The sequence below is a fragment of the Stegostoma tigrinum genome, chromosome 1, assembly GCF_030684315.1.
Source record: "Stegostoma tigrinum isolate sSteTig4 chromosome 1, sSteTig4.hap1, whole genome shotgun sequence".
Taxonomy (NCBI): domain Eukaryota; kingdom Metazoa; phylum Chordata; class Chondrichthyes; order Orectolobiformes; family Stegostomatidae; genus Stegostoma; species Stegostoma tigrinum.
In genome coordinates, this window is record NC_081354.1 from 139,070,249 (window position 1) to 139,097,167 (window position 26,919).

The 26,919-nt window shown below is 42.4% G+C and overlaps 1 protein-coding gene across 3 annotated transcripts in view; it reads left to right on the forward strand.

The window, feature by feature from the left end:
• Positions 1-13,164: 13,164 nt before the first annotated feature.
• Positions 13,165-26,919, forward strand: part of rgp1 (GP1 homolog, RAB6A GEF complex partner 1) — a 31,795-nt gene continuing 18,040 nt past the window's right edge. For 2 of the 3 annotated variants that reach the window (XM_048550179.2, XM_048550263.2), the window contains exons 1-3: positions 13,165-13,429; positions 17,071-17,207; positions 23,835-23,918. In XM_048550179.2, coding sequence (XP_048406136.1) covers positions 13,314-13,429; positions 17,071-17,207; positions 23,835-23,918 — 337 coding nt within the window. In that variant the 5' untranslated portion in view covers positions 13,165-13,313. Of the gene's footprint in view, positions 13,430-14,839; positions 14,900-17,070; positions 17,208-23,834; positions 23,919-26,919 lie in introns of those variants that run through there. The other variant, XM_059649015.1, reaches the window with a different exon arrangement.

Consider the following 26,919-nt stretch of genomic DNA (forward strand, 5'->3'; position numbering starts at 1 on the left):
TCTCAAATTAGTGTAACTAGGCTTTTCTTGCAATTTTCTCTCCATCCTGATATTTCCAGAGACTTAGCAGTACATGCTATCCCACATTCTTCACTGAACCAGGGTTGATGCCCTGGCTTGATGATAATGGTGGAGTGGGGGATATGCTGAGCCATGAGGTTACAGATAGTGTGTGAATGCATGCCCTTGAGTTGCTAGATCTGTTTGAAATCTAATCTATGTAGCACGGTGGTAATGACATACAACATGATGGAAGGTATCCTCAATGTGAGAGTGGACTTTGTCTCCACAAGGACTGTGCAAATTACTCACCACCTGACTTCCCAAAACCTGCTCATCCCCATTTACAAGGCACACGTCAGGCGTGTGATAGACTACTCTCCTCTTGCCTGAATGAGTGAAGCTCCAAGAACACTCAACAAGCCTGATACCATTCACGACAAAGCAGCTGCTCAAAATTGGGAGCACATTCACAGAACTAGAAACCACAACTGACCCACAGAAGGAGCAGTGTGTACCATCTACGAGGTACGAGAGAAATTCATCATGGCTCCTTCAACAGCACTTTCAAACTCGTGATCGCTACCATCTGGAAGGACAAGGACAACAATACCTGGCAACACGACCACTGGCAAGTTCCTCTCCAAGACATTCCTAACTTGAAAATATATCGCTATTCCTGTACTGTCATTGAGTCAAAATCCTGCAACTTTCTCCTTAGGAGCACTGTGAGTGTACCTAAAGCAAATGGACTGCAGCATTTCAAGAAGGCAGCTCACCACCACTTTCTCAAGCGCCACTAGGAATGGGCAATACTGCTGGCACAGCCAGTGAAGACCTCATCCCCTTAAGGAATAAAAAAAATCAATGCGCTTTTCCACTCTGCTGCTCTTGTTGTTCTATCATTTGACTACAATGCCATGGATTTGTTCTGGAATGCCGTGCCTTTCTTTTGTTGCCAGACTCACTGGAAACCAGTTTGAAAGTACTACATTTCTGGATGATGTCTTCACTGCTGCATCTTTCTATCCTGCTGGATGGATTCCTAATAACCATCCTTTTGGATTCTATTGCAGAGTAAACACCTGGAACTTGCATATTCCAGAAATTACAAATATTGCTTTATATTTTTAGTCAGGTTTTCACCTTTTCTTCTCTTTCTTCTTTGTCTGCTGTTGCTGACACGTGTGGGGATGGATGGGCAGGTACAGTTCATAAACATTATGTGTTCTCTGTTAGCAAGTGCCCACTCTTCCGTTGTGAACTTAGGCTACCTTTCCATAGAGGCATCAAACCTAACAAATATCCACTGTGAATACAATGACGAGATGGAGTATAGGAAAGCGATTGCTTAGTGAAATGGTGTAAAGACAGCAACCTCTCCATCAACGTCAGAAAAACAAAGTAGCTGGTCTATATCCCCACTGTTACCCGCTGTTATCAGCCTTATGAACAGACCTTTCATATATTGGAGTTGATCTTGCTCTGCACCTTCTCTGTAGCTGTAGCACTATATTCTGCAATATGTTCTATTACCTTGATGTATTCATGTAAGGCATGATTTCGGGAAGTGGGGTGGAGAACATGCCCCTGTCTATATCAATGGTGCTGAGGTGCAGATGGTCAATTGCTTTCAGTTCCTGGGAGTAAATATCACCAACAATCTGTCCTGGCCCATCCATGTTGTCGCTACAGTCAAGAAACCATACCAATGCCCTTACTTCGTCAGAAAGCTAAGAAGATTTGGCATGCCGACAATTACTCTTACTAATTTCTTTACATGCACAATAGAAAGCGTCCCATCCGGGTGCGTCACAGCTTAGTATGGCAACTGCTCTGCCCAAGGTTGCAAAAAAAAATAGTTGTGAATGCAGCCCAGTCTGTCACACACACCAGTCTTCCTTCCATTGACTCCATCTACACTTCCTGCTGCTTTGGAAGAGCAGCCAACATAATCAATGACCCCTCCTACCCTGGCTATGCTCTCTTCCACCTTCTTCCATCGCGCAAAAGTTTGAAATGACGTACCAACAGATTTAAGAACAGCTTCTTCTCCGCTGTTATCAGCCTTATGAACAGACCTTTCATATACTGGAGTTGCTCTTTCTCTGCACCTTCTCTGTAGCTGTAACACTATATTCTGCAATATGTTCTATTACCCGGATGTATTCATGTAAGGCATGGTTTGTCTGGTTAGCATGCAAAGCAATGCTTTTCAATGTGTCTTGGTATATGTGACAATAATAAATTAAATCAAATCAACTACTTTGTTAATTGTTCTCTCCACCTCACCCATCACTTTTAAGCACAAACAAAAATAGAAATTGCTGGAAAAACTCAGCAGGTCTGGCAGTATCAGGAAGAAAGAATCAGAGTTAGTGTTTCAGGTCCGGTGACCCTTTCTCAGAACTGGGCGTTTTTATTGATCTGTGCATATATACACCCAGGTCTGTCAGTTGTTTAGACAGCTAGTATTACATTATAATGGAAGTGGAATACATATTATAATGTAAGATGGAAGTGTGGTGGAAGCCGTTTGATTCTTCACTTTTATAAAGGAATTAGATAGGCACATGAAAAGGAAACATTTCTGGGCAACAGGGAAACAGCAGTAGAGTAGAAACAATTGATTAACTCTTTCAGTGAACTATCACAGACACAATGACTCAAAATTGACTTCCTTCTTTGGCATGTTATTTTAAGGTTTTGGTGTATTTGTGAAGATGACAACTATCCTTTCTTTTGCTGAGTAAAGAGTTAGTTGTACACAACAAAACTTGAAATTGTTGCCAATGGCCTGTGTTAATTACAAATTCTAGTCTGCCTTATTGTGGACAATATGCACAAGTAAAATATGTGAAGATATTTTTGGCTTAGTCCTCATTAAGCTATTTGCAAACATTGTTAACAAATAGACGCATTAAGTGATCAAATCACCTAATTTTAACTGAGGTACCATTGCAGTGAGATCATTTTAATTGAATAATGGATATGTCTTTTCTTACATATACTTTGATTCAAATAACTGACAATGCTTAAAATCTGACCGCATCTGTCAACATCAGGTGATATTTTGTGTGACCTAAGACCTGATCAAATGTTCCAGTTTCTTCAGTACCTTCAAAGTAAATAAAATGACCACCAGTGAATTGGTGTGTGTCACAGGCCTTATTGTCCTTAAACAAATAAATGGTGGACATTATTAATACCATTTGTCTTCTAATGTTTAGCTGACATTTACAGATCCTACTCTCAATGGCTGGATAAATTGTCCTTGAGGACAGCAGAAATTTGCCAATGAAATTAGCACAGAATTAGCTAATTTAATCAATGCGTTTAGACTAATCAGTAAATATTATGCATAAATTCTTGCAAACTGATGAATTCTTTCAAAATTTGCAGTGTTAAATTATTGACCCACTAGTATATATCCACCAATGCAGCAATTAATTGTAGGTCACTTCCAATTTAAACAGGTGGAATCATGAGCTCTCTACTGTTAAATTCACAAAACTACCAATAATAGATTCATTGATTAAATGGAGGCTAATTGACAGTGAAATTGATTACCGAGCAATATCTTAAAAGGAAGTTTAGATAGAATAAATCATGACAGCACTTTATAATTCTATTTAGAAATTGTATCAATGCTTAGATATAAGAGTTAATTTATATGATCATTTGCAGCATTTATGCAATTTTCTGTTAGTATTAGCTCTCCCTGCTGTCAATTTGTCCTGTACCAGAAATTGTAATATTATTGATATTGAAAAATTAGCAGACATATCAAAACAATCTTATTAAAAGCACTGAGTTTACTGCCCTCAAAATTTTTCAGTCTTTGGGTGCTGATTGTAACCTAATTCCCACAAGTTCAGATGAATGAGATAAAGGTAAAATTGCCATTGACCAATCTCTTGTTAGAGAGGGATAACTGTCGGTGAGGTTAACTTGTGATAGGACGTGGGGTTAACACATGGTAGAGTATTACGTTATGAAGGCAGAACCTTCGTGGTAACCTCAGCCAGTGCAGAAATTAAGCCTGTGCTATTGGCATCACAAACCAGCCAACTGAGCTAACTGATCCCACTGTAACTGAGTGTGATAATGCACAAATCCTTGGTGCAATGCTGACACTTTTGGCCTAGAGTTTGCTGGAGAGAGGCATCTCTCGGCAGACCCCATTGAGATTCATAGAGGTAAAGAGCTGTACAGCATGGAAATAGACCCTTTGGTCCAACCCATCTATGGCAACTGGATAAGTCAGACCAATCTAGTCCCATTTGCCAGGACTTGGCCCCTGTCCCTCCAAACCCTTCCTATTCATATACAGATGCCTTTTAAATGTTGTAATTGTACCAGCCTCCACGATTTCCTCTGGCAGCTCATTTCAAATATGCACCACCCTCTGCATGAGAATGTTGCCCCTTAGGTCCCTTTTGAATCGTATCTTAAACCTACGACCCGTAGTTTTGAACTCCACTACCCTGGGAAAAGACCTTGGCTATTCACCCTATCTATGCCCCACATGATTTTATAAACCTTTAAAAGGTCATCACTCAGCCTCCAAAGTTCCAGAGAAAATTTCCCCAGCCTAATCAGCCTCTCCCTATAGATCAAACCCTCCAAAACTGGCAACATCCTTGTAAATCTCTTCTGAACCCTTTCAAGCTTCACAACATCCTTCTATATGAAGGAGATGAGATTTGGAATGTATTATTCCAATAATGGCCTAACCAATGTTGTGTACAGTCTCAACACGACCTCCCAACTCCTGTACTCAATGCACTTACTAATAAAGGCAAGCATACCAACACTTTCTTCACTATCCTGTCCACCTGTGACTCTGTTTTCAAGGAACTCTGGATGAAGGGACTGGGGGCATTCTGGCGAAGTTTGCCGATGATACGAAGATAGGTGGACAGGCAGGTAGTACTGAGGAGGTGGGGAGGCTGCAGAAGGATTTAGACAGTTTAGGAGAGTGGTCCAGGCAATGGCTGATGAAATTCAATGTGAGTAAATGTGAGGTTTTGCACTTTGGAAAAAAGAATACAGGCATGGACTATTTTCTAAACGGTGAGAAAATTCACAAATCAGAAGTGCAAAGGGATCTGGGAGTGTTGGTCCAGGATTCTCTAAAGGTTAATTTGCAGTAGAGTCTGTAATTAAGAAAGCGCATGTAATGTTGTCGTTTATCTCAAGAGGGTTGGAATATGAAAGCAGCGATGTGCTTCTGAGGCTTTATAAGGCTCTAGTTAGGCCCCATTTAGCATACTGTGTCCAATTTGGGGCCCCACACCTCAGGAAGGACATACTAGCCCTGGAGCGTGTCTTCAGCCAGAGAGTGGTGGGCTTGTGGAATTCATTGCCACGGAGTGCAGTGGAGGCCGGGACGTTGGATGCCTTCAAGGCAGAGATCGACAAATTCTTGATCTCAAAAGGAATCAAGGGCTACGCTGACAGTGCAGGGAAGTGGTGTTGAAATGCCCATCAGCCATGATTTAAATGGCGGAGTGGACTTGATGGGCCAAATGGCCTTACTTCTACTCCTATGTCTTATGGTCTAACTATGAACCTGCACTCCAAGGTCTCTTTGTTCAGCAATACTCCCCACGACCTTACCATTAAGTGGATAACTCCTGCCCTGATTTTCCTTTCCAAAATGCAACACCTCACATTTATCAAAATTAAATTCCATCTGCCATCCAACAGCACATTGGCCCATCTGATCAAGGTTGTGTTGTAATGTAAGGTAACCTTCTTGGCTGTCCACTACACCACCAATGTTGATATCATCCGCAAACTTGCTCACCATACTTCCTATGTTCATATCCAAATCATTTATATAAATGACAAAGAACAATGGACCCAGCATTGATCCTTGTGGCACACCGCTGATTACAAGCCTCCAGTCTGGAAATCAACCTTCCACCATCACTATCCTCTGTCTCCTACCTTTGAGCCAGTTCTGCATCCAAATGGTTAGTTCTCCCTATATTCCATGTGATCTAACCTAGCTAACTAGTCTACCACGCGGAGCATGGTCGAACCTTAAGTCTTACTTAAGTCCACATTGATCACCTCCACCACTCTGCCTTCATCAATCTTCTTCATTATTTCTTCAAGACACTCAATTAAGTTAGTGAAACATGCTTTTCCATGCACATAGCCACGTTGGCCATCCCTAATCAGTCCTTGCCTTTCCAAATATATGTAAATCCTATCCCTCAGGATCCCCTACAATAACTTGCCACCACTGATGTCAGGCTCATTGGTCCATAGTTCCCTGGCTTCTCCCTACCACCTCTCTTAAATAGTGGCACCATGTTAGCTAACCTCCAGTCTTCCAGCACCTCACCGGTAGCTATCGATGATACAAATATCTCAGCAAGGGGTCCTGCACTCACTCTCCTGGCTTTTCTACAAAGTTCCAAGGTACACCTGATCAGGTCCTGAGGATTTATCTACCTTTATGCTTTTTAAGCCGTCCAGCACCACCTCCTCTGTAATATGGACATTTTTCAAATGTCGCTATTTAGTTGCCCAAGTTCTCTAGCTTCCATATCCCTCTCCACAGTAAACACTGATGTAAAATACTCATTTACTATTTCCCCCATCTCCTGCAGTTCCACACAAAGGCAGTCTTGCTGATCTTTAAGGGGCCCTTTTCTCTCAATAGTTACTCTTTTGACCTTAATGCATTCGTAGAATCTCTTTGGCTTCTCCTTAACCCTATTTGCCAAAGCTAACTCATGTCCCATTTTTTGCCCTCCCAATTTCCCTCTCAAGCATAATTGTACTGCCTTGATACTCTTCTAGGGATTCACTCAATCTCTGCTTTCTAAACCTGACATATGCTTTCTTCTTTTTCTTGACCGAAACCTCAATTTCTCTCATCATCCAGCATTCTTTACACCTACCAGCCTTACCTTTCACCATAAAAGGAACATATTGTCTCTGAACTTTTGTTATCTCATTTTTTTAAAGATCTCCCACTTTCTAGTCATCCCTGTACCTGTGGTTATCCACCCCCAATCAAGTTTTGAAAGTTCTTTCCTAATGCTGTCAAAATTGACCTTTAGAACTTTGACTTCTGGATCCAGTCTATCCTTTCCCATCATGATTTTGAATGATGATCACTGGCCCCAAAGTGCTCCCCCACTGAAACCTCAGTCACCTGCCCTGCCTTATTTCCCAAGAGTAGGTCATTTGTTGCACTTTCTCTACTTGGTACATGCACACACTGAATCAGAAAATTTTCTTGTACACACAGAATAAATTCTTCTCAGTCCAAGCCCTTAACGTTATGGCAGTCCCAGGCTATGATTGGAAAGTTAAAATCCCACTAAGAGTTCTGTTTTTCCTCAACCATCTACTCAAAGGATTTCGTAACAAGTTGGTAACAGTTTGGCAAATTCAGTGGGGAACCTGGGACAGCAGTGAATGATGGGATCAAAATTAACCAGAGATTTAAGATTGAAAAAAAGGAATAGAAACAACTGGGAAGGAAACACAGTCAGTTTAGGCAAAAAGAGAAAATAATTAGAGAAATGAAGAGAAGAAGAGAAAGATTAAGTTGAGATGTAAAGTATTCTTTGGGAATTTTTCAAAGGAGAGCAGGTAAGTTATTCCTGGTCTCCTGACCAATATTTATCCCTCAAAAACAGATTTGAGTCATTATCACATTGCTGTTTGTGAAACTTGATTGCGTGTAAATTGATTTCCATGTTTCCAACATCATAATACACTGGCCACAGTACCCTATATCAAGAACATATCACAACTTACAAGACTCCTACAACCACTAGGTATCATGGTAACACACAAATCCACAGCCACACTATGACTAACACTCACAAGGACCAAAGACCCCATACTCATGACATGCATGACAATTGTAGTTTAAAGAATACCTTGCACTGATTGCAACAAACACGACATCAGCCAGGCCAGGAGGAAACTAGCCATAAGGATACACAAACACCAGCTCACAGCAAAACGACACAACAAACTTTCCCTCATCTCAGTGCACTCAGACAATGAAGGCCATCAATTTAACTGGGACAATGTGACCATCCTAGCTCAAGGCAACCACAGACACGTGTGGGAATTCCTAGAGGCCTCGTTTTCAACATGTATTGCAATCAACCAACGTGCAATTAGAACCCATACAAACTCATCAGAACAGAACTGGAGATGATGCAACCCAATTTAACAGACCAGATTATATAAATACAAAGCGGAGTAGAACAACATCGCTTCATCAGAGGCCGCACTGATGATGTTACCTAGCATGGTGATGAAACGTCTGTGCAATAACCAGCCAGCTCAATGAGCAAACCAACAATGTCATTATAGTAGTGACTACAGGTAGGAAGTTGTCCTTTCCAAACATTTTACACTGGAAAGTTTTGAAAGGTTAAATGCAGGTCTGTCCTTCTTACAATGGGCAGTAAATCTGAAAATTTTTCATTGGGCTTTCACCAATGAACTGGGTTTTTCAGACTGGGGGGCCAAGGACTTTCACTGTCAGACTCGGGTTAGTGACAGCAGCACCATGGAATCTGATATAGAGCTCCAAGTGTCACCATCACCGGTTCGCAATGGACAGAAGGCAATAAGACTCATTGGTTTTCATATGTGTAAAAGAGTTGAAGCTAGTAGATAGCTATTTGGATACATATTAAGTAGATTAAGCTAATAAATTTTTCTATATATTTTAAAGCACGTGTCTTCTTGTATTCATTGTGATCAGACCTTAAAAACTCAACAGGTACCTTCAGCCTAACAATAGCCACTCAGAGAGTCAGTCAGAAATGCACCTCCATTGACCACAGTAGCCTGGCAGCCAACAGCTCCAAAGGGTGTTATCTGGTTGGAGACAGGACTGTCTCCCCTCACTGAGGTGGATATTCTGCCTCAGAGAGCTACAGGACAACAGTTCCAGCAGCACTAGTCACAATGGTGGTCAAAATTAGAGTTACGTAACATCCTCAGGTTTTGTGTCCCAGGACAGAATTTAAGATTTAGGTCCTTATGGGATGTTTGCAGGCAGAGTGGCCTGTCAAATTTATTGTCTATAAAACCCCCAGGGTTGATCTGCCATCCGATGGTAAGGGTCAGAAATCACATGACACCAGGTTATAGTCCAAACGGTTTAGTTGAAAGCACAAACTTTTGGAGTCTTACTCCTTTTTCAGAGTTAGTGAGCGAGGTGGTATCAAGCAAAAAATTTATAAATAAGAGATCAAAGGGTCACACTGCTGATGAGGACGTTCTAAACAAACCTAAGATATTGTTAAATCTTTAATCAGTTAGAAATTTTTCGTTGATTAATATGTATGTGTAAATCCCAAATTCCTTTCAAGTCACTGTCCTGCGAGAACTAGGGTTTTATCAGTGTAAAGAAGAGGTGACATTTTACGTCACACAATGCATGTTATGTGTGAGGTCACGTTTAGAATCTGTTTGTGATTTGGTTTGGAGTCAGACTGATTTTATTTCTCAAATAGGAACTTAAAAAATGCCACATTGACTGACTGTCTATAAGTTGTGTGCTTTTTGAACAAAATAGAACATATCTGCAAATATAAATTCATCCCGTAGATTCATGTGTGTTTGCGTAAGGGAGAGCGAGGAAGAGGGAGAGAGAGAGAGAGAGACACACTGTGTGTGTGTGTGTGTGTGTACAAGAGAGGTTCTGTGTGAGTATGTATGAGAGAGGATCTGTGTGAGTGTGCGTATGTGTCTATGAGAGAGGATCTGTGTGAGTGTGTATGTGTCTATGAGAGAAGATCTGTATGAGTGTTTGTGAGAGAGACAGTGTATGTATGAGAGAGGATGTGTGTGTGTGTGTGTGCGCGCGTGCGCACGCGTGTGTGTGAGTGAGTGTGTGAGAGTGTATAGTGTGGTGCCCTGCTACATGAACCCAAGATCCTGGTTGAGGCCATCCTCATGGGTACCAAACTTGGCTATCAGCCTCTGCTTGGTGACTCTGTGTTGCTGTGTATCCCGAAGTCCACCTTGGAGAATGTTTACCCAAAGATCCGAACTGAATATCCTTGACTACTGAAGTGTTCCCCCATTGGGAGGGAACATCCTTGTCTGGTGATTGTTGCGTGCTGTCCATTTATTCATTGTCACAGTGTTTGCATGGTTTTGCCAATACACTATGGCTCATGGCACCTTTGCCTACAGCGTATGACATGGACAACATTGGCCAATTCACATGACTACCTGCCGTGCATGTGGTGGGTGGTGTTCCCACGTGTGATGGTAGTATCCATGTAGATGATCTGACATGTCTTGCAGAGTTCTTACTTTAGAAATAAAACCAGTCCAAATCAAACCGCAAACAAATTCTAAACAAAGCCTTACACCTCTCACGCATTGTCTGATCTAAAATGTCACCTCTTCTTTACCCTGATAAAACTTCTGGTTCTCTCAGGACAGTGACTTTAATAGCATTTGGGGATTTACATATACATATGGGCGGCATGGTGGCTCAGTGGTTAGCACTGCAGCCTCACAGCACCAGCGACCCGGGTTCAATTCCAGCCTCGGGCGACTGTCTGTGTGGAGTTTGCACGTTCTCCCTGTGTCTGCGTCGGTTTCCTCCAGGTGCTCAGGTTTCCTCCCACAGTCCAAAGATGTGCAGGTTAGGTGGATTGGCCATGCTAAATTGCCCGTAGTGTTCAGGGGTGTGTCTAGGGGAATGGGTCTGGGTGGGATGCTACAAGGGGCGGTGTGGATTTGTTGGGCCAAAGGGCCTGTTTCCACACTGTAGATAATCTAAAAAAAATTAATCAACTAAAACCTTCTAACTGATTTCAGATTTAACAGTATCTTAGGTTGGTTTAGTATATACTCATCAGTGGTGTGATCCTTTGATTTTTGACTTATAAATTCTGTGTCGGATACCACCTCTCTCACTAACACCTGAAGAAGGATTAAGACTCCAAAAGCTTGTGTTTTCAAATAAACCTGTTGGACTATAACCTGATGTTGTGTGATTTCTGACCTTGGCCACGCCAGTCCGACACCAGCACTTCCACATCTGCTGATAATAGTAGAGTGGAAGGTTTGTCATGCCTTGGAACTGTAGATTGTGATTGCTGACAGCTTTTCATGGGTGTCCAGTTTTGAATTGGTGGATCTGTTTGAAAGCTGTCTCTTTAACACAGTACACCACACAACATGATGGGGGGTATCTTTAATATGAAGATGGGACTTTGACTTTATAAGGGCTGTGTGGTGAACACCCCTTCTAATTCTACCATGGATGGATACCTGGGTGACAGGCAGATTGGTGAGGATGAAGTGATGTAGATTTTTCCCTCTAGTTGGTTCCCTCACTTCATGCCACATACCCGATCTAGCAGCTGTGTCTCTTAGGAGTCAACCAGTGCCATCAGTAGTGCTACTGCAAGCTATTCTTGGTGATGGACATCGAGGTCCTCACCCAGAGTACATTGTATATCTTTTCTACCCTCTGAATTCCTCAATGTGGAAGAATACTGATTCTTCAGCTGCCTGGGGTGGGGTGTGGGGTTTAACACCTCATGTGGAAGTGGGACCCTTGAGGGAAGCAAACAAATACTTTCTCTCAAACCTTCCGTTCTGACTAGGGTGACCTGCTGGTTTCTTCCTCACCTTAAAGTCTTCCTGCCAGACTCAGGCAGCCTCAATTGGAGGGTAGATAGGCTTTTTCTACATAAAGAGTAATTCATGTGTGGAATGAATTGCCAGAGAAAGTGGTCGACACATGCACAGTTAAAATATTTAAAAGACATTTGGAAAGGTTTAGAGGGATATGGACCAAGCAGGGGCAGGTGGGACTAGTTTAGTTTGGGAACATTGTTGGTGTGGACTAGTTGTACCGAAGTGTCTGCTTCCATCCTGTATGACTCTAAGGCTGCCATTGTCTTCACCTCCCACCGCCAAATCCTGTAAAATCACAGAGAGGCCGGGGTAAGTAGAGAATGACATGAAGGGCACCCAGGGAATTTTACAAGCTCTAAATTAAAAGGAAAATACTGCAAATCCTGGAGAACTGCGGAAAAAAAAACTTAGCAGGTCTGGAAGCATCTGTGGAAGGAAAGAGAAACAGAATTCTGAGGAGTCATAGCAAACTTTTAAAAGACAAAAATCACTCTTGGGATCTAAGCATTGCTGGCTGGCCTGCATTCAGTGCCTGTTCCTAGTTGCCTTTAACAAGGTGGTGGTAAGCTGCCTACTTAAACCACTGCAGTCCATGTGCTGTAGTTTGAAAGACAATGCTCTTAGGGGGGTGGAATTCCAGGATTTTGACGCAGCAACAATGAAAGAAAGGTGATATATTTCCAAGATAACGAAATGCGAGGCTAGATGAACACAGCAGGCCCAGCAGCATCTCTGGAGCACAAAAGCTGACGTTTCCGGCCTAGACCCTTCATCAGAGCTCTCTGAAACGTCAGCTTTTGTGCTCCTGAGATGCTGCTGGGCCTGCTGTGTTCATCCAGCCTCGCATTTCGTTATCTTGGATTCTCCAGCATCTGCAGTTCCCATTATCACTGATATATTTCCAAGTCAGGATGGTGAATGGCTTAGAGAGGAACTTGCAGGTGGTGGTCTTCCCATGCATGTGCTGTCCTTGTCCTTCGAGATGCAAGTGGAATGGATTTGGAAGATGTTGTCTAAAAGTCTTTAGTGAATTCCTGAAGTGCATCTTGTAGATAGTACACACTGCTGCTATTGAATGTTGGTGGTAGAGCGCGTGAATGTTTGTGGATTTGGTGCCAATTTTGAGCGGGCTGCATTTGGTGTCAAGCTCTTGCCTGTTTGAGCTGCATTCATCCAGTTAAGTCGGGAGATGAGTTACTCACCACAATATTCCTAGTCTTTAACCGGCTCTTGTAGCCACACTATTTATATGGCTAGTCGAGGTACGTCCGTGGCTTTATATTTTTATCCCTGAAACTGTGGCACAGGTATCACCCATTCCAACACCCTGAAACTCCGCACCTGGCGTTACAATTCCAGCCTCCCCGTTACCATTCCAGCCTCCCTGAAACTCCGCTCCTGGTGTTACCATTCCAGCCTCGCTTGAATTCCGCTTCTGGTTTTACCAATTCCTCCACCACAAAACTTCACCTTTCGTTGACGTCACAGCCCGACAGACTGTAGTCAATGCGCATGTGCATTGCCAACCAACTTCCGTTTGTTGTTTTGCCGGTGGATGTTTATGGAGCGTGTTTTATTTTGGTGCAGGTTTAAATGTATTGAGGAGGTCCATGTAAAATTGATTTAAAACAATTAATTGCGAAGATCTCGGGATGATTGAGGTGGTGGCAAAACTCCTTCGTGGCCCGGTGTTTCTGACCGGCGAAGTAATGGAGTGTGTTATAACTTTCACCAATCCTATGACTGCCCGCTCCACCTCGGCCAGCAGGTAAAGGTCAGCGCGAGCGCCGCTTCCTCTGCCCGACCGACCGTTACCAGACAACCGGAGTGTGCCGGTCACCCTTGGTAACCAGGTAGCTCATAGAATTCATCACCTTAGTAACCAGGTTGCCCCGACTGTTCGTTGGCTGGTAATATCACGCCTGATATCTGTCAATAATAAAGTTGTAAAGCATCATTAGAATTTCCTCCCGAAATATTTCTGCCTCTGTACTACCTCTTCCTCCTCGAACACCTTCCTGATGAAGGGTCCCGACCTGAAAGATCGACTTTCCTGCTCCTGTGAGGCTGCCTGACGTGCTGTGTTCCTCCAGCTCCACACTGTATTGACTCTTCCTTACAATCTTAAATGTCGGAAAACCTCGGCAGGTCTGGCAGCACCTGTGGAGAGCAGTCAGAGAGAGAACCCATTCTTCTCTGATGTTATTAGAGTGCTGAATGGGCCTGTCTAATGTTACCTCGCTTTTCTGCACTTATGCAGTGTTAACCTTATATGCCTTGCTCAATCGTAGTACTCTATGATCTGTATGGCCTTAATAAAAACCAGAAGAACTGTGAATGCTGTAAATCAGGAACAAAAACAAAGTTGCTGGAAAAGCTCAGCAGGTCTGGCAGTATCTGTGGAGGAGAAAACAGAGTTAACGTTTTGGGTCCGGTGACCCTTCCTCAAATCTGTATGCCTTTGTTTGCTATAATCTGCCTGTACTGCTAGCAAAACAAAACTTTTTACTGTACTTGGGTACATTTGACAGCAATAAATCAAAACAAATCTAATCACTGGACCCAAAACTTTAACTCTTGATTTTTCTCTGCACAGATACTGCCAGACCTGCTGAGATTTTTTCCAGCAACTTCTGGTTTTTTTTTCTGATTTCCAGTGTCTGCAGTTGTTTTGTTTTTTTACCTCAATTTTTTGTTGGCCAGGCTTTTGCCTTATCGCCTTGTGTCACTCAATGTCAAGACTTGCTCCATTTTCCTTGAAGTGCTTTGGCAAGTATTATTGTATTCCTGCCTCCTGAAGTTCCCAGCATCCCAGAAGCTAGTTTCCAAACAATCTTTCTTTCTCTACATGATATCAAGCAATGGCTGAAGGCACTGGACACAGCCTGTCAACATTTAGTTAGTGCTGCTGAAGGCATGTCCTCCAGAACCAACTGTGCCTCTAGCCATGCTGTTTCAGTGTAGCTTACAATGCTGCTATCTATCTTACATGTGGAAAAATGTATAATTATCCCCAAAAAATGCAAGATAAATCCAAACTGGCTAATTACGGCCCCATCAACGTCCTCACAATTGTCACCAAAGTAGTGGAAAAAGTCAACATTGATGTCAAGTGGCACTTGAACAACAATAACTGGCTCACTGACATTCAGTTTGTGTTTCTCCAGGGCCACCTGGCTCCTGGCCTTGTTATAATCTTGGTCCAAATGCAGACAAAAGAAGCTGAATATGAATGGAGGTGAGAATGACTGCTATTGACATCAAGACATCATTTAATTGAATGTGGCATAAACAGCCTTAGCAAAATTTCCTAGCAAATAATTATTTTGGGAGAAAGCAGACCACTTGACTGGCACCCATACACCAACTTACCTCTACCCTTGACGCTTCCTGATAGCTGAATATGTTATGTACAATGTACTTTGCCGGCTGTCACAAGACACTTTCAATAGCACATATTCCAAACCTATAACCTCTGCCACCTGGAAGGACAAAGGCAGCAAATGAATGGTGCCGCCATCACCTGCATGTTCCCCTGCAAGCCACACACTGTCCTGACTTGGTAACTTTATTGACATTCCCATACAAGTTGGAATGTAATCCTTCAAGAAGGCGGCTTCTCAAGATCAGTTAAGGATGGGCAACAAATGCTCATGTCCTGTGAAATAATTGTTTTAAAAAATTAAAGACAAGCTTTTGATGTTTTCTTGCCAGCTTATGAAGCATGCAAGAAGTGGATGTTACTGATTTGTACATGGTGCAGTATTGATCAGTAAGGTTTTTTTTGCAAGACACAACTAAAGAGAAAAAGAAAATATCAGACCAGTGTTTTTATGAGGAATGCATGCAGAAAATAATACATTATTTGGGTTTGGCTAATCAGATGGCTTTTGTGATGCAGAGTGATGACAACAGCATAGGCTCAGTTCTGCAGTGGGTTAGGTTAGCCTGAAGAACACTCTGTCTCAACCTCTCCCTTTGCCTGAGGTAACCCTAAGTTTAAGTCAATACCAGTCATGTCTCTCTTCTCTCTCCAACCATTGTCTACTACCACTAAGCTAATTTTGGATCAGTCTTGCCATGTACTTTTACCTTCTTTGTCAGTCTCCTATGTGCAACATTTTCAGAGGCTGTGCTGAAATCCATATAAACTACACCAGCTGTAGTACTCTCATCCAGACACCAGGTCACATTCTTGAAAAATTCAATCAAATTTGGTAGGTATTACCTCCCCCTGACAAAGCCATGCTGATTATCCCTGATCAAGTGGAGATTAATTCTTATGTTCAGAATTTTCTCCAATAGTTTCCCTACCACTGATGTGAGATTGACTGACCATAATTTCCTGGTTTATCCCTACCACCTTTCTTGAAAAGTGGAACCATATTAGCTGTCCTGTAGTCCTGTGGCCCTTGAGAAATTAAAAATTCAGTCTTAGAACCGCCATAATTTACCCCCTCCATCTCCAACAGCATCTTAGGATATACCTCATCTGGATCTGGAAATTTGACCATTTTGAAGCCCTCCAATACTACTTCGATCCCTATGTCAAGCCGCTCAAGAACTTCACAGTCCCTCGTCCTGAATTCTGTACCTACATTCTCCTCCTCCAAACCGTATCATTTTACACCTCAACATTTTAAATTTAATCTGCCTTGAGCCCGTCCATGTTGATCTGGTGTGTGCTACTAATCTTACTGTTTATTACATTTCTAAGCTTTGAGTCATGTGTAGGCTCTGAAGTAATGCCACCTAAAGCCAGGACCAAAACAATACATTATCATAAATGGTTCTAATGCCAGCCCAGTTGGAGATCACCGTATTCTTGCCTCCAGACAGCTTTCTGTCTGTCTGACTAATGTTGCATCCATACTGTCACTGTCTGTAACCCCACAGTTTAAAATATATCTAACAAGTCTGTAATGTGATGCTTCATCATATACCTTCTGAAAGTATAAAGAAACTAATGGAGATCATTTAAGTTTATAATTTTTGTCAACATAATTTCAGTCAAACATAATTCCGTATTACATAACTGCCCTTTCTTGGGATTAACTGATCGTATATCTTTCTTTTGGTTATCTTGTAATCGTGAAGTTGCTGTGACACATTCTTATCATTGTCATCTCAAAAGTACACCTTAGAATGGCCGCTGCTGTTTGTGAAACTTTGACAAAGTTGGAAACTTTTGATTATTTGTCTGTTGAACTAATAATAAATTGACCAGGTTTTGGGAAGCAGTTTGTAAAATATTGCTAAGGTCGTGCAAAAGCACTATTTTCCAAACAGCCAATGCATTTTGAATATTGTGATTATCCCTAAAGTTCAATTGAACTTTACAACTTGTCACCTAGAGTACACTAAAATATTTTGCAACTTGAGCCACAGTTTTTTTCTTTTATTTATCAGTGAGATGTTGGCATGGGCAAGTGCTCAGATACATTGCCAGTTTCATACCAGTGAAAGTCGTGTTGCACTACCACCTTCTGAAGATACAAAGCATGATGTGCAGGCAGAGAATGAAACTGTTTTTGTTCCAAACAGAGGTATGATTTTTTTTCTGTGCTTTCTTCTGTTCTCGATATAAGAAGGTCTGATTCTCTCTGTTTTTCAGATTGACACTTTTTGAAATGTTTGCAATGTATTATGGCACTGTTTACCCTGTCTTGCAATTTTCCACGTTTGAAAGTTTATGTTAGTGAGCTTGCCAATAGAGTTATGGAGTCATAGAGCACAGAAACAGACCCTTTGGTCCAAATACTCTATGCTGACCAAGTTTCCCAGACTAAACCAGTTCCACTGCCTGCGTTTGGCACATATCCCTTTAAATTTACACTTTTGGAATCATAGATAATGGCCATCTTTGATCATTTGTCTGCATCTTTCACTATGCCCATCCACTTGCTCCATTTCCTTGCATCTGAACTGGAAAATGTCATCGCCAAGCCACCTACAATAGCACTTTCTATACCCAACAATGTTACCTCTCTGCACATTCAACCCTGCGCTTTTTGCAGTTATTAATCTGCTCAATCATTCTTTCATCTTTGCTTTGTCTCAAGTGAAATGTCTCTCTTCCACTGGCAATTTACTTTAGTATACCTCCCATCAAGACTCCCTCAAATCCAATGATGTAAATTTCCAGGAACATTTTGAAAAACAAAGCTAGCCCCTACTTTTCATGATGATAAACATCTCCGGATTGTCTACCACATCCGACACTACAACGAACTCATGGACTTCTTTGTTAATAAGGTTGACATTGTCTATTCAGCTGTTTCTGCCAGATCACATCCTTTTCCCCGTGCAAAGATATTTCTAAGATTCTCCCTTCCATGCACTTTCTTCTGTTTAGTTTCTAGCCTAATCTTTCCTCAAAATTTATTTCCTTTATGAGTTCTTCCTGTCCGTGTGATTGGCTTCCAGCTCTTTTTCTGTTCCATTCTCATTTAACTGCTGATCATCCATTTCTTTTCCTGCCTCCCATGCTACCTGATACTGTTAAAAGTTTCCTCCCCTTCGATACTATGACAATCCCTTCAAAATGTGCTGTCTTCACCCACCTCCTCAAAAAACCCTAGCTTCACCATTTTTGTCCATGCAAACAACTGCCTCATTCCAACCTCCCTTTTCTCTCAAGTCTTTTCACATAATATTGCCTCACAGATCAATATCCGTTCCTTCCTCAATTCCTTGTTTGACCCTCTCCAATCTGATCTCAGCTGGGCTGTGGCACTGAAATTGCACTAATTAAAGCCACAAATGGCTTCTGTGACTATGACATATTATCCCTGTTCATCATCCTTGACTTGGCTAGCGTTACTCACCACACCATCCAGCCTCAATGCATTTTCTCAGTTGTGCATTTTTGTTTGATGTCCATTCTTGAGATGTCAGTGCCACTGTATAGTCCAGCATTTATTGCCCATTCCTAATTGCCCAGAAGGCAGGTAAGACTCAAACACATTGCCATTGAGATGGAGTTATGTGTAGGCCTAACCAGACTTACTTTTCTAAAGGAATTAGTGAAACAAATAGGTTTTTGCTAACAGTCGATAATGGCTTCAATGTCGTCATTAGTTTTTTAATTCCAGATTTTATTGAAATCAACTTTACCATCTGTCATGGAATCAAGCCCAGGTCACCAGAACATTTCCTGGGTTTCTGGATAAATAATCTACCAATAATACTACCAGGTCAAGCCCCCCCACGTTTGAGTCCGATTCAACATTTATGCAGTTGATGTAACAGATCCACAGCAGATGCCATTCCCTAGACCTGTGCTCGCTCTTGGAACATCTGCACCACAAGGACACCTATGTCAGACTCCTGCTCATCGACTACAGCTCTGTTTTCAACACCATTATCCCCTCCAAACTGATCTCAACACCTTGGTAAAAATGGAAAGAACTGTGGTTGCTGTCAAAAAAAATTGCTGGAAAAGCTCAGCAATCTGGCAGCATCTGTGAAGAAAATATCAGAGTTAACATTTCAGGTCCGGTGACCCTCAGAAGTTTGCTGACAACACCAGGGTGGTAGGATGGATATCTAACAATAACAAGTCAGAATATAGAGAGAAGATAGGGCTCGGTGAGGTGTTGCAAAGAGAGCAACCTCTCTCTCCATGTTAGCAAAACTAAAGAACTGAACATTGACTTCAGGAAGAAAGGAGAAGAACACATTCACATCTATATCAACAGAACTGAGGTTGAAAGGGTGGAAAGTATCAAGTTCCTAGGAGTGTTGACAACTGACAACCTGGCCTGGACTTCCCTTGTAGATGCGACGGTCAAGAAGACACAACAATGCCTCTTCCTCAGGCAGCTCAGGAAATTTGACATGTCCAGAAGTGCCCTCACCCCAATTTCTACAGATGCACCATTGTCAGTGTGGTACAGTGGCTCAGTAGGTAGCACTGTAGCCTCAAAGCGCCAGGGACCCGGGTTCGATTCCACCCTCGGGTCACTGTCTGTGTGGAGTTTGCACATTCTCCCTGTGTCTGCTTGGGTTTCCTCCAGGTGCTCCGGTTTCCTCCCACAGTCCAAAGATGTGCAGGCTAGGTAGATTGGCCATGCTAAATTGCCGGTAGTGTTCAGGGGTGTGTGGGTTATAGGGGGATGGGTCTGGGTGGGATGCTTCAAGGGGCAGTGTGGACTTGTTCGGCCGAAGGGCCTGTTTCCACACTGTAGGGAATCTAATCTAATCGAATCCAAACCATACTGTCCAGATGCATAATAGCCTGGTATGGCAACTGCTCTGCCCAGGACCGTGAAAAACTGCAGAAGGATGTGCCATCAGTCCAGACCATCACAAAAAGCAACATTTGATCCATGGATTCTGCTTACACATGTCGATGCCGCAGAAAAGCTGCCAACATCATCAAAGACCCATTGCATCCTGGTAATGCTCTCCTACAACCTCTTCTGTCAGGCAGAGGTACAGAAGCTTGAACACACACACCAGCACGTTCAGGAACAGATTCTTCCCTGCCATTATTAAACTGATGAACAGCCTGTCTACCTTCAAATACTGCAAGCTTGCCAATATTGATCGTTCCTAGTGCATGCACTTTACAATGTAACTTGTCTGCCTCAGTCTAAGTTTCTTTTTTCATCCTATGATCTGTGTGCCCTTGCTGACTATGGTCTGCCTGTGCTGCTTGTAAACGACGCTTTTCACTGTTCTTAGGTACATGTGACAATAAATAAATCAAATCAAATCAAATTAAAGTCATAGCAAGAGATTCTCCTGCGATGGTTTCAGTTCCCACCCCAACCTTTTGCCTCCTGTGTCATTTAAGGTCTTTGGCCCCTTTTGGCCCAGTTTCAGATATTAAGAGAGTTGGAAGCTTGAGTTGCTTTCTTTGGAACAGAAAAGATTAAGAGGAGACTTGATAGAGGCCTGAATGGTGAATAGCAAGCAACTGTTCTGCTTAGTTGAAGGGTCACTGAGAAGGGGCAGAATTTTAAGGTGACAGACAGGAGGTTTGGAGGTGAGTAATTTGAAGAACTATCTCTACACGCAGAGGGTGTTGGGGATCTGGAACACACTGCCAGGGAGGGTACTTGAGAGGGAAAACCTCACAACCTTTAAAAAATATTTGTATGTTAGACACATCAAGTGCTCGTCTCAGGCTATCAATCTAGTGTGGGAAAGTGGGTCTAATGCAGGTAGTAGTTTGTTTTTAATGGGACAGATTTAATTGGTCAAAAAGCCTCTTCTGTGAACCAACTGCTACATCTAGGCAACACATCTAAAAAGTCAGTTTCAAGTATCATGCTTGCGTGTTCTACCTCACCACCATCCAGCTCAGCCCCTCACTTTCGTTTGAAGTACCATTTATCTGACATCCACTGTTGAGTGATTGAAAGATTTCCTTCAAATAAACAAAAGGAAGAGTAAAGCTATTGATTTCGGCCCACACCACAAACTGTTCTCTCTCCAGAAATTCCATGTTCTTTCTTGCAGCCTTGGCCCGAATCAGAGTGTAACATTGATATCCTGACGACTCAGAGCAAAGATTCTGATTCTATCTCCTCTCCAGCATTTCTAACTCCGTTGCGGCCCTTTTTGTCTTTTCATCTCCACCTTTCTTCTTTTAAAGATGCTGCTTAAAGCCTACCTGTTTGACTAAGAATTTAATCAACTGTTCTCATGCCTCCTCTGGCTATATCCATTGTTGGACAAAGTCAGAAGTCATGTGACACCAAGGTATAGTCCAACAGATTTATTGGAAATTATAAACTTTCGGAGAGCTGCTTCTTAGTAAGATGAAGTGGAGGGAAGTGTGCAGGCACAGAATTTATAGGCAGAGGGATAATGGCAGGATAATTCCAGATAATTAAGAGTTTCAAAAGATTGTACATGGGTGGAATAACGAGTCTTTTTCATTCCCATCTCTTTTTCATAGCATTGTTAGCTTTGTCCTTAATCTCTTTAGCTCCCTGTTCCATAATTGTCTACCTAAAGCCTTCATTCTCTGGATCCTTTTCTTCCTTCTTTAAGAATGATTCCAGAAGCCATTGCTCTTAATATCTCCTTCCTTATATTGATATTCATATTTCCCTTGTGCTTCTGTACCTCTCTACCTACTGAGTAATAGAGTTATACAACACAGAAACGGACCTTTGGTCCAATTTGTCCATGCTGACTAGATGTCCTAAACTGATCTAGCCCCATCTGCCAGAGGTTGGTCCTTATCCCTCTAAACACTTGCTATCAAGTACCCATTTAGAAGCCTTTTAAATATTGCAGTTGTACCCACCTCCATCACTTTCTCTGGCAGCTTATGTCATACATGCACAACCCCCTGCGAGAAAAGGTTGCCCATCAGGTCTGTTTTAAATCTTTCCCCTCTCACCTTAAACTTACTCCCTCTAATTTTCAACTTCCCTATCCTGGGAAAAAGACCTTGGCTATTCACTGCATCCACATCCCTCATTGTTTTATAAACCTCTATAAGGTCACTTCTCAGCCTCTGACACTCGAGAGAAATAAAGCCCCGGCCTACTCAGCCTCTCCCCAGAGCTGAAACCCTCCAATTCCCGCAGTATCAGTGTATACCTTCTATGAATCTTTTCAAGTTTAACGTTGTCTTTCCTATAACAGAGAGACCATAACTGGACACAGTATTCTAAAAGTTGCCTCACCAACATTCTGTACAGCCGCAACTTGATGTCCCAACTCCTATATTCAATGTATGGACCATTGAAGGCAAGCATGCCAAATGTCTTCTCCACTCCTCTGTCTACCTGCAACTCCACTTCCAAGGAACTGTGAACCTGCACTTCTAGATCTCTTTGTTCATCAGTAGTCCCCAGGGCCCTACCATCAACTGTATAAGTCCTGCCCGGGGTAGCCTTACCAAAATGCAGCACCTCACATTTATCTAAATTAAACTCCATCTGCCACTCCTTGCCTCATTGATTCCATCTGATCAAAGTCCCATTATACACTGAGACAACCTTCTTCACTGTCCACTACCCCACCAAGTTTGGTGTCATTTACCAACTTAGGAACCAAACCTCCTATATTCACATCCAAATCATTTTTTTAAATGATGAAAAGCAGTGGACCCAGCACCGATCCTTGTGGGACACTGTTGGTCACAGGCCTTCAGTCCAAGAAATAACCCTCTACCACCACCTTCTGTCTCCTATCTTCAACCCAGTTTTGTATCCCATTTGGCTAGCTATAGATTGATTCCATATGATCTAACCTTACTAGAGGGATGGAGTTCAAGAACCGTGAAGTTATGCTCCAGCTATACAAAACCCTGATTCGGCTACATCTGCAGTATTGTGTCCAGTTCTGGTCGCCTCATTACAGGAAAGATGTGGAAGCATTGGAAAAGATGCAGAGGAGATTTACCAGGATGTTGCCTGGAATGGAGGGAAGGTCTTACAAGGAAAGGTTGAGAGAGCTAGAGCTTTTCTCTTTAGAACGAAGAAGAATGAGAGTTGACTTGATAGAGGTGTACAAAATGATCAAAGATATAGATAGAGTGGATAGCCAGAGCCGTTTTCCTAGGGTGGAGGTAGCTACTATGAGGGGGCATAGTTTTAGTGTGAGTGGGGGGAGATGTAGGGAAGACGTCAGATAGTGGTAGTAGAGTCGGCTTCATTAGGGGCATTTAAGCGGCTATTAGATGGGCATATGGATGATAGTACAAAGTAGCGTTGGCGGTTAGATCGATCTCAGGGTTAGGGTAAAAGTTCCGCACAACACCATGGGATGAAGGGCCTGTATTGTGCTGCACTGTCCTATGTTCTAGCTAGCGGAGCCTTGTTGAACACCTTTTTGAAGTCCATATAGACCACGTCTGCTGCTCACCTTCATCAGACGTCTTTGTCATGTGTTCAAAAACTCAATCTAGTTAATTAGATATAATTTCCCACACATAAAGCCATATTAACTATTCCTAATCAATTTGATTAATCTGATTTTCTGTTTTTTTCCTCACCTGATTATTAAAGGTGTTGTGTAAATGCAAGTTCTTGCTGTGTTTCGCTATTACCCTGGGTAATGTATTTACTCACTGAACCAAGGGGAGTTTTATCAGATAGGTTTTAGTTAAAGAATCCTAGTTTTGTCTGCAAAGAATTTGCTTCCTTTAATATTAGTAATCAGTTAAATATTTAGCGCAATTATTTCAACTATTCATTTGTTTTCAGGTGAGCGAGGGAAATGTATTCTAGCTACTCCACCCAAGATACTGTTCTGTGACTTGCGACTTGATCCTGGTGAATCAAAATCCTGTAAGTGCTTAATTAAAAACTGAAAGAACTGCGGATGCTGTAGATCAGGAACAAAAACAAAGTTGCTGGTAAAGCCCAGCGGGTCTGGCAGCATTTGTGAAGGAAAAAACAGAGTTAATGTTTTGGGCCCGGTGATCTTTCCTCAGAACTGCTGGTAGCTAGGCAAATGTCAGTTTATATGCAGAAAATAGGGAAGAGAGTGGGCTAGGGAGTAAATGAGAGGATAGAGCCCAAAAAGAGAGAAAGACAGTTGGACAGACAAAGGAGTTGATAATAATCAGGTTGGGAGGGTGAATAGTTGAAAATGGGGACTATTCGTGACTAACAAAAGGGAGTGTGTGCTGGCAGGCGATGTAGTAACAAGGCCTGGTGTGTGAGGTTCGGGACTGGGACATTGGAGAGTTTGGACCCTAAGATTATTGAACTCAGTAATGAGCCCAGAGGGCTGTAGGGTCCCCAAGTGGAAAATGAGGTGTTGTTCCTCCAGCTTGCGTTGGGCTTCACTGGTACACTGCAGGAAGCCAGAGGCAGAGATATTGACCAGGGAGCAAGGTGTTGTGTTAAAGTGGCAGGCAACAGGTGGCTCAGGTTCTTTTTTGCGAGCAGAACGTAGATGACTACATGTTCTCACATCCTATTTCCTGTAAAGACTCCATCCCGTTCTCTCAGTTGCTCCGTCTCCATTGCATATTTTCAGATGAGTCCAGCTTCAAAAAGGGAGCCTCCGAAATGTATACCTTCTTCCCCAACCGAGGACTCCCCAGCTCTGTTGTCGACAGGGCCTTCAACCAGGTCCGACTCATCTCCTGCACTTCCACCCTCACCCCTTTTCTTCCCTCCCGCAACAGTGATAGCGTTCTCCTTATCGTTGCCGACGATTCCACCAGAATCCACATTCAGAAGATCATCAGACACCATTTTCACCACCTCCAGCAAGATGCCATCACAGGACACACATTCCCCTCCCCTCCCTTGTCTGCCTTTCGCAGGTCCGTTCCTGCTGGGACACCCTGGTCCATATTTCCTTCACCTCAACACCCCCTGACCGCCCTATAGCACCCTGTAACTGGCGAAGGTGCAACACCTGCCCATTTACCTCCACCCTCCCCAGCATCCAAGGGCCCAAACATACCTTCCAGGTGAAGCAACAGTTCACCAGCACTTCCCAGAATCTAGTCTACTGCATTTGCTGCTCACAATGTAGTCTCCCCTACATTGGGGAAACAAAGCGTAGACTTGACGACTGCTTTGCAGAGCATCTGCGTTCTGCTCACAAAAAAGACCCTGAGCAATCTGTTGCTGCCACTTCAACACACTACCCTGCTCCTTGGCCAACACCTCTGTCTTCCTGCAGTGTTCCAGTGAAGCCCAATGCAAGCTGGAGGAACAACACCTCATTTTATGCTTGGGAACCCTACAGCCCTCCAGACACGATATTGTGTTTTATAACTTTAGGGCCTAAACTCTCCCAAGTCCCAGCTCCCAACCCCACACACCAGGCCTTGTTACCACATAGCCTGCCATTACACAGTCCCTGGTGTTAGTCACTAATAGTCCCCATTAACAACTATTCACCCTCCCAATCTGATCGTTAGCAACTCCTTTGTCTGTCCAACTGTTTTTTTCTCTCTTTGTGCTCTGTCCTATTGTTTACTCCCTACCTCATCCACCTCCCTATTTTCTGTATATAAACTGGCGTTTGCCCAGCCACTATCAGCTCTGAGGAAGGGTCACCAGCCTCAAAATGTTAACTCTTGTTTTTTCCTTCACAGATACTACCAGATCTGCTGGGCTTTTCCAGCAACTTTGTTTTTGTTCCTGTGAGTGCTTGTATATTGGTAATATGATCTGGATAAGCCCTTAAGTTAATTATTTAACACTTCATAAAAGCCTCCAGTCCTTTATGTGAACAGTTTGTTTGCATAAGGAATTGCACTGTATTGAATCATTTTACATCAACAAGAGTGTTTCTTTTCAATAGAGACATCGTCATTAGACATACAGCTTTATTTTCTGCCAGCATGCCTCCTGAGATATGTGTACCGTAGATTCTAAGTGTGTTAGTGTGGAGAAGCCAAAGAGTGAGGAACAGGGTTATATATTGGCACTGAGTTTACATTACCTAGGGGACAGGGGAAACAAAGCTGAGTTCAGGATTGTAGAAGATTAAAAGGCCTATAAAGTTGTGAGAAATTGCAGTAATTCTGAGAATTGGGAGGTTCCTAGAACATAACAAAGGAGAATCAAGAAACTGATGAAGATGGAGAGAATATGATATGAATATATTCTAGCAAAAACAACAGATTGTAAATATTTTTACGAGTACATAAAAAGGAAATGTTTAGTTCAAAGAAATGTGGGTCAGAGTCAGAAGAATTCATGATGGGGAATAGAGGAATCGTAGGGAAGCTAAATTATTACTTTATGTCTGTTTTTGCTGAGCAAGGGACAAGAAATGTTCCAGAACTAGACATCCAAAATGGTTAGGAAGAATAAGGAGTTTTAGGAAACTAGCATCAGTAAGAAGATTGTGCTGGAAAAATTAACTTGGCTGAAACTTGATATATACCTAGAACCTGATGATTTTGACAGTGTTGAAGGTGGTAGCTTTAGAGATAGTTGTACTGGTGATTGTATTCCATAAATTCTATGGATTCAAGTATTGTTCATGCAGATTGAAACAAAACAAATGTCATTCCACTATTTAAGCAGGGAGCCAGAGAGAACCAGAGAGAACTATAGACTCGTTAGTCTTAAATTGGTAGTAGGGAAAATGATAGAATCTGTTGGTAAAGAAGTGGTAGATAGATACCGGATTGATAATGATTTGTTGTATGTGGTCAGCATGACTTGCAAATGGGACATCGTCTTTGACAAGCTTGTGAAAGTTTTTTGAAGACAGTACTAAATATTAGAAAGGAGAGCAGATGGACATAATATACTTGGATTTTGAGAAGGCCTTCAAAGAGTGCCCCACAGGAGGCTGGCCAGAAAAAAACTT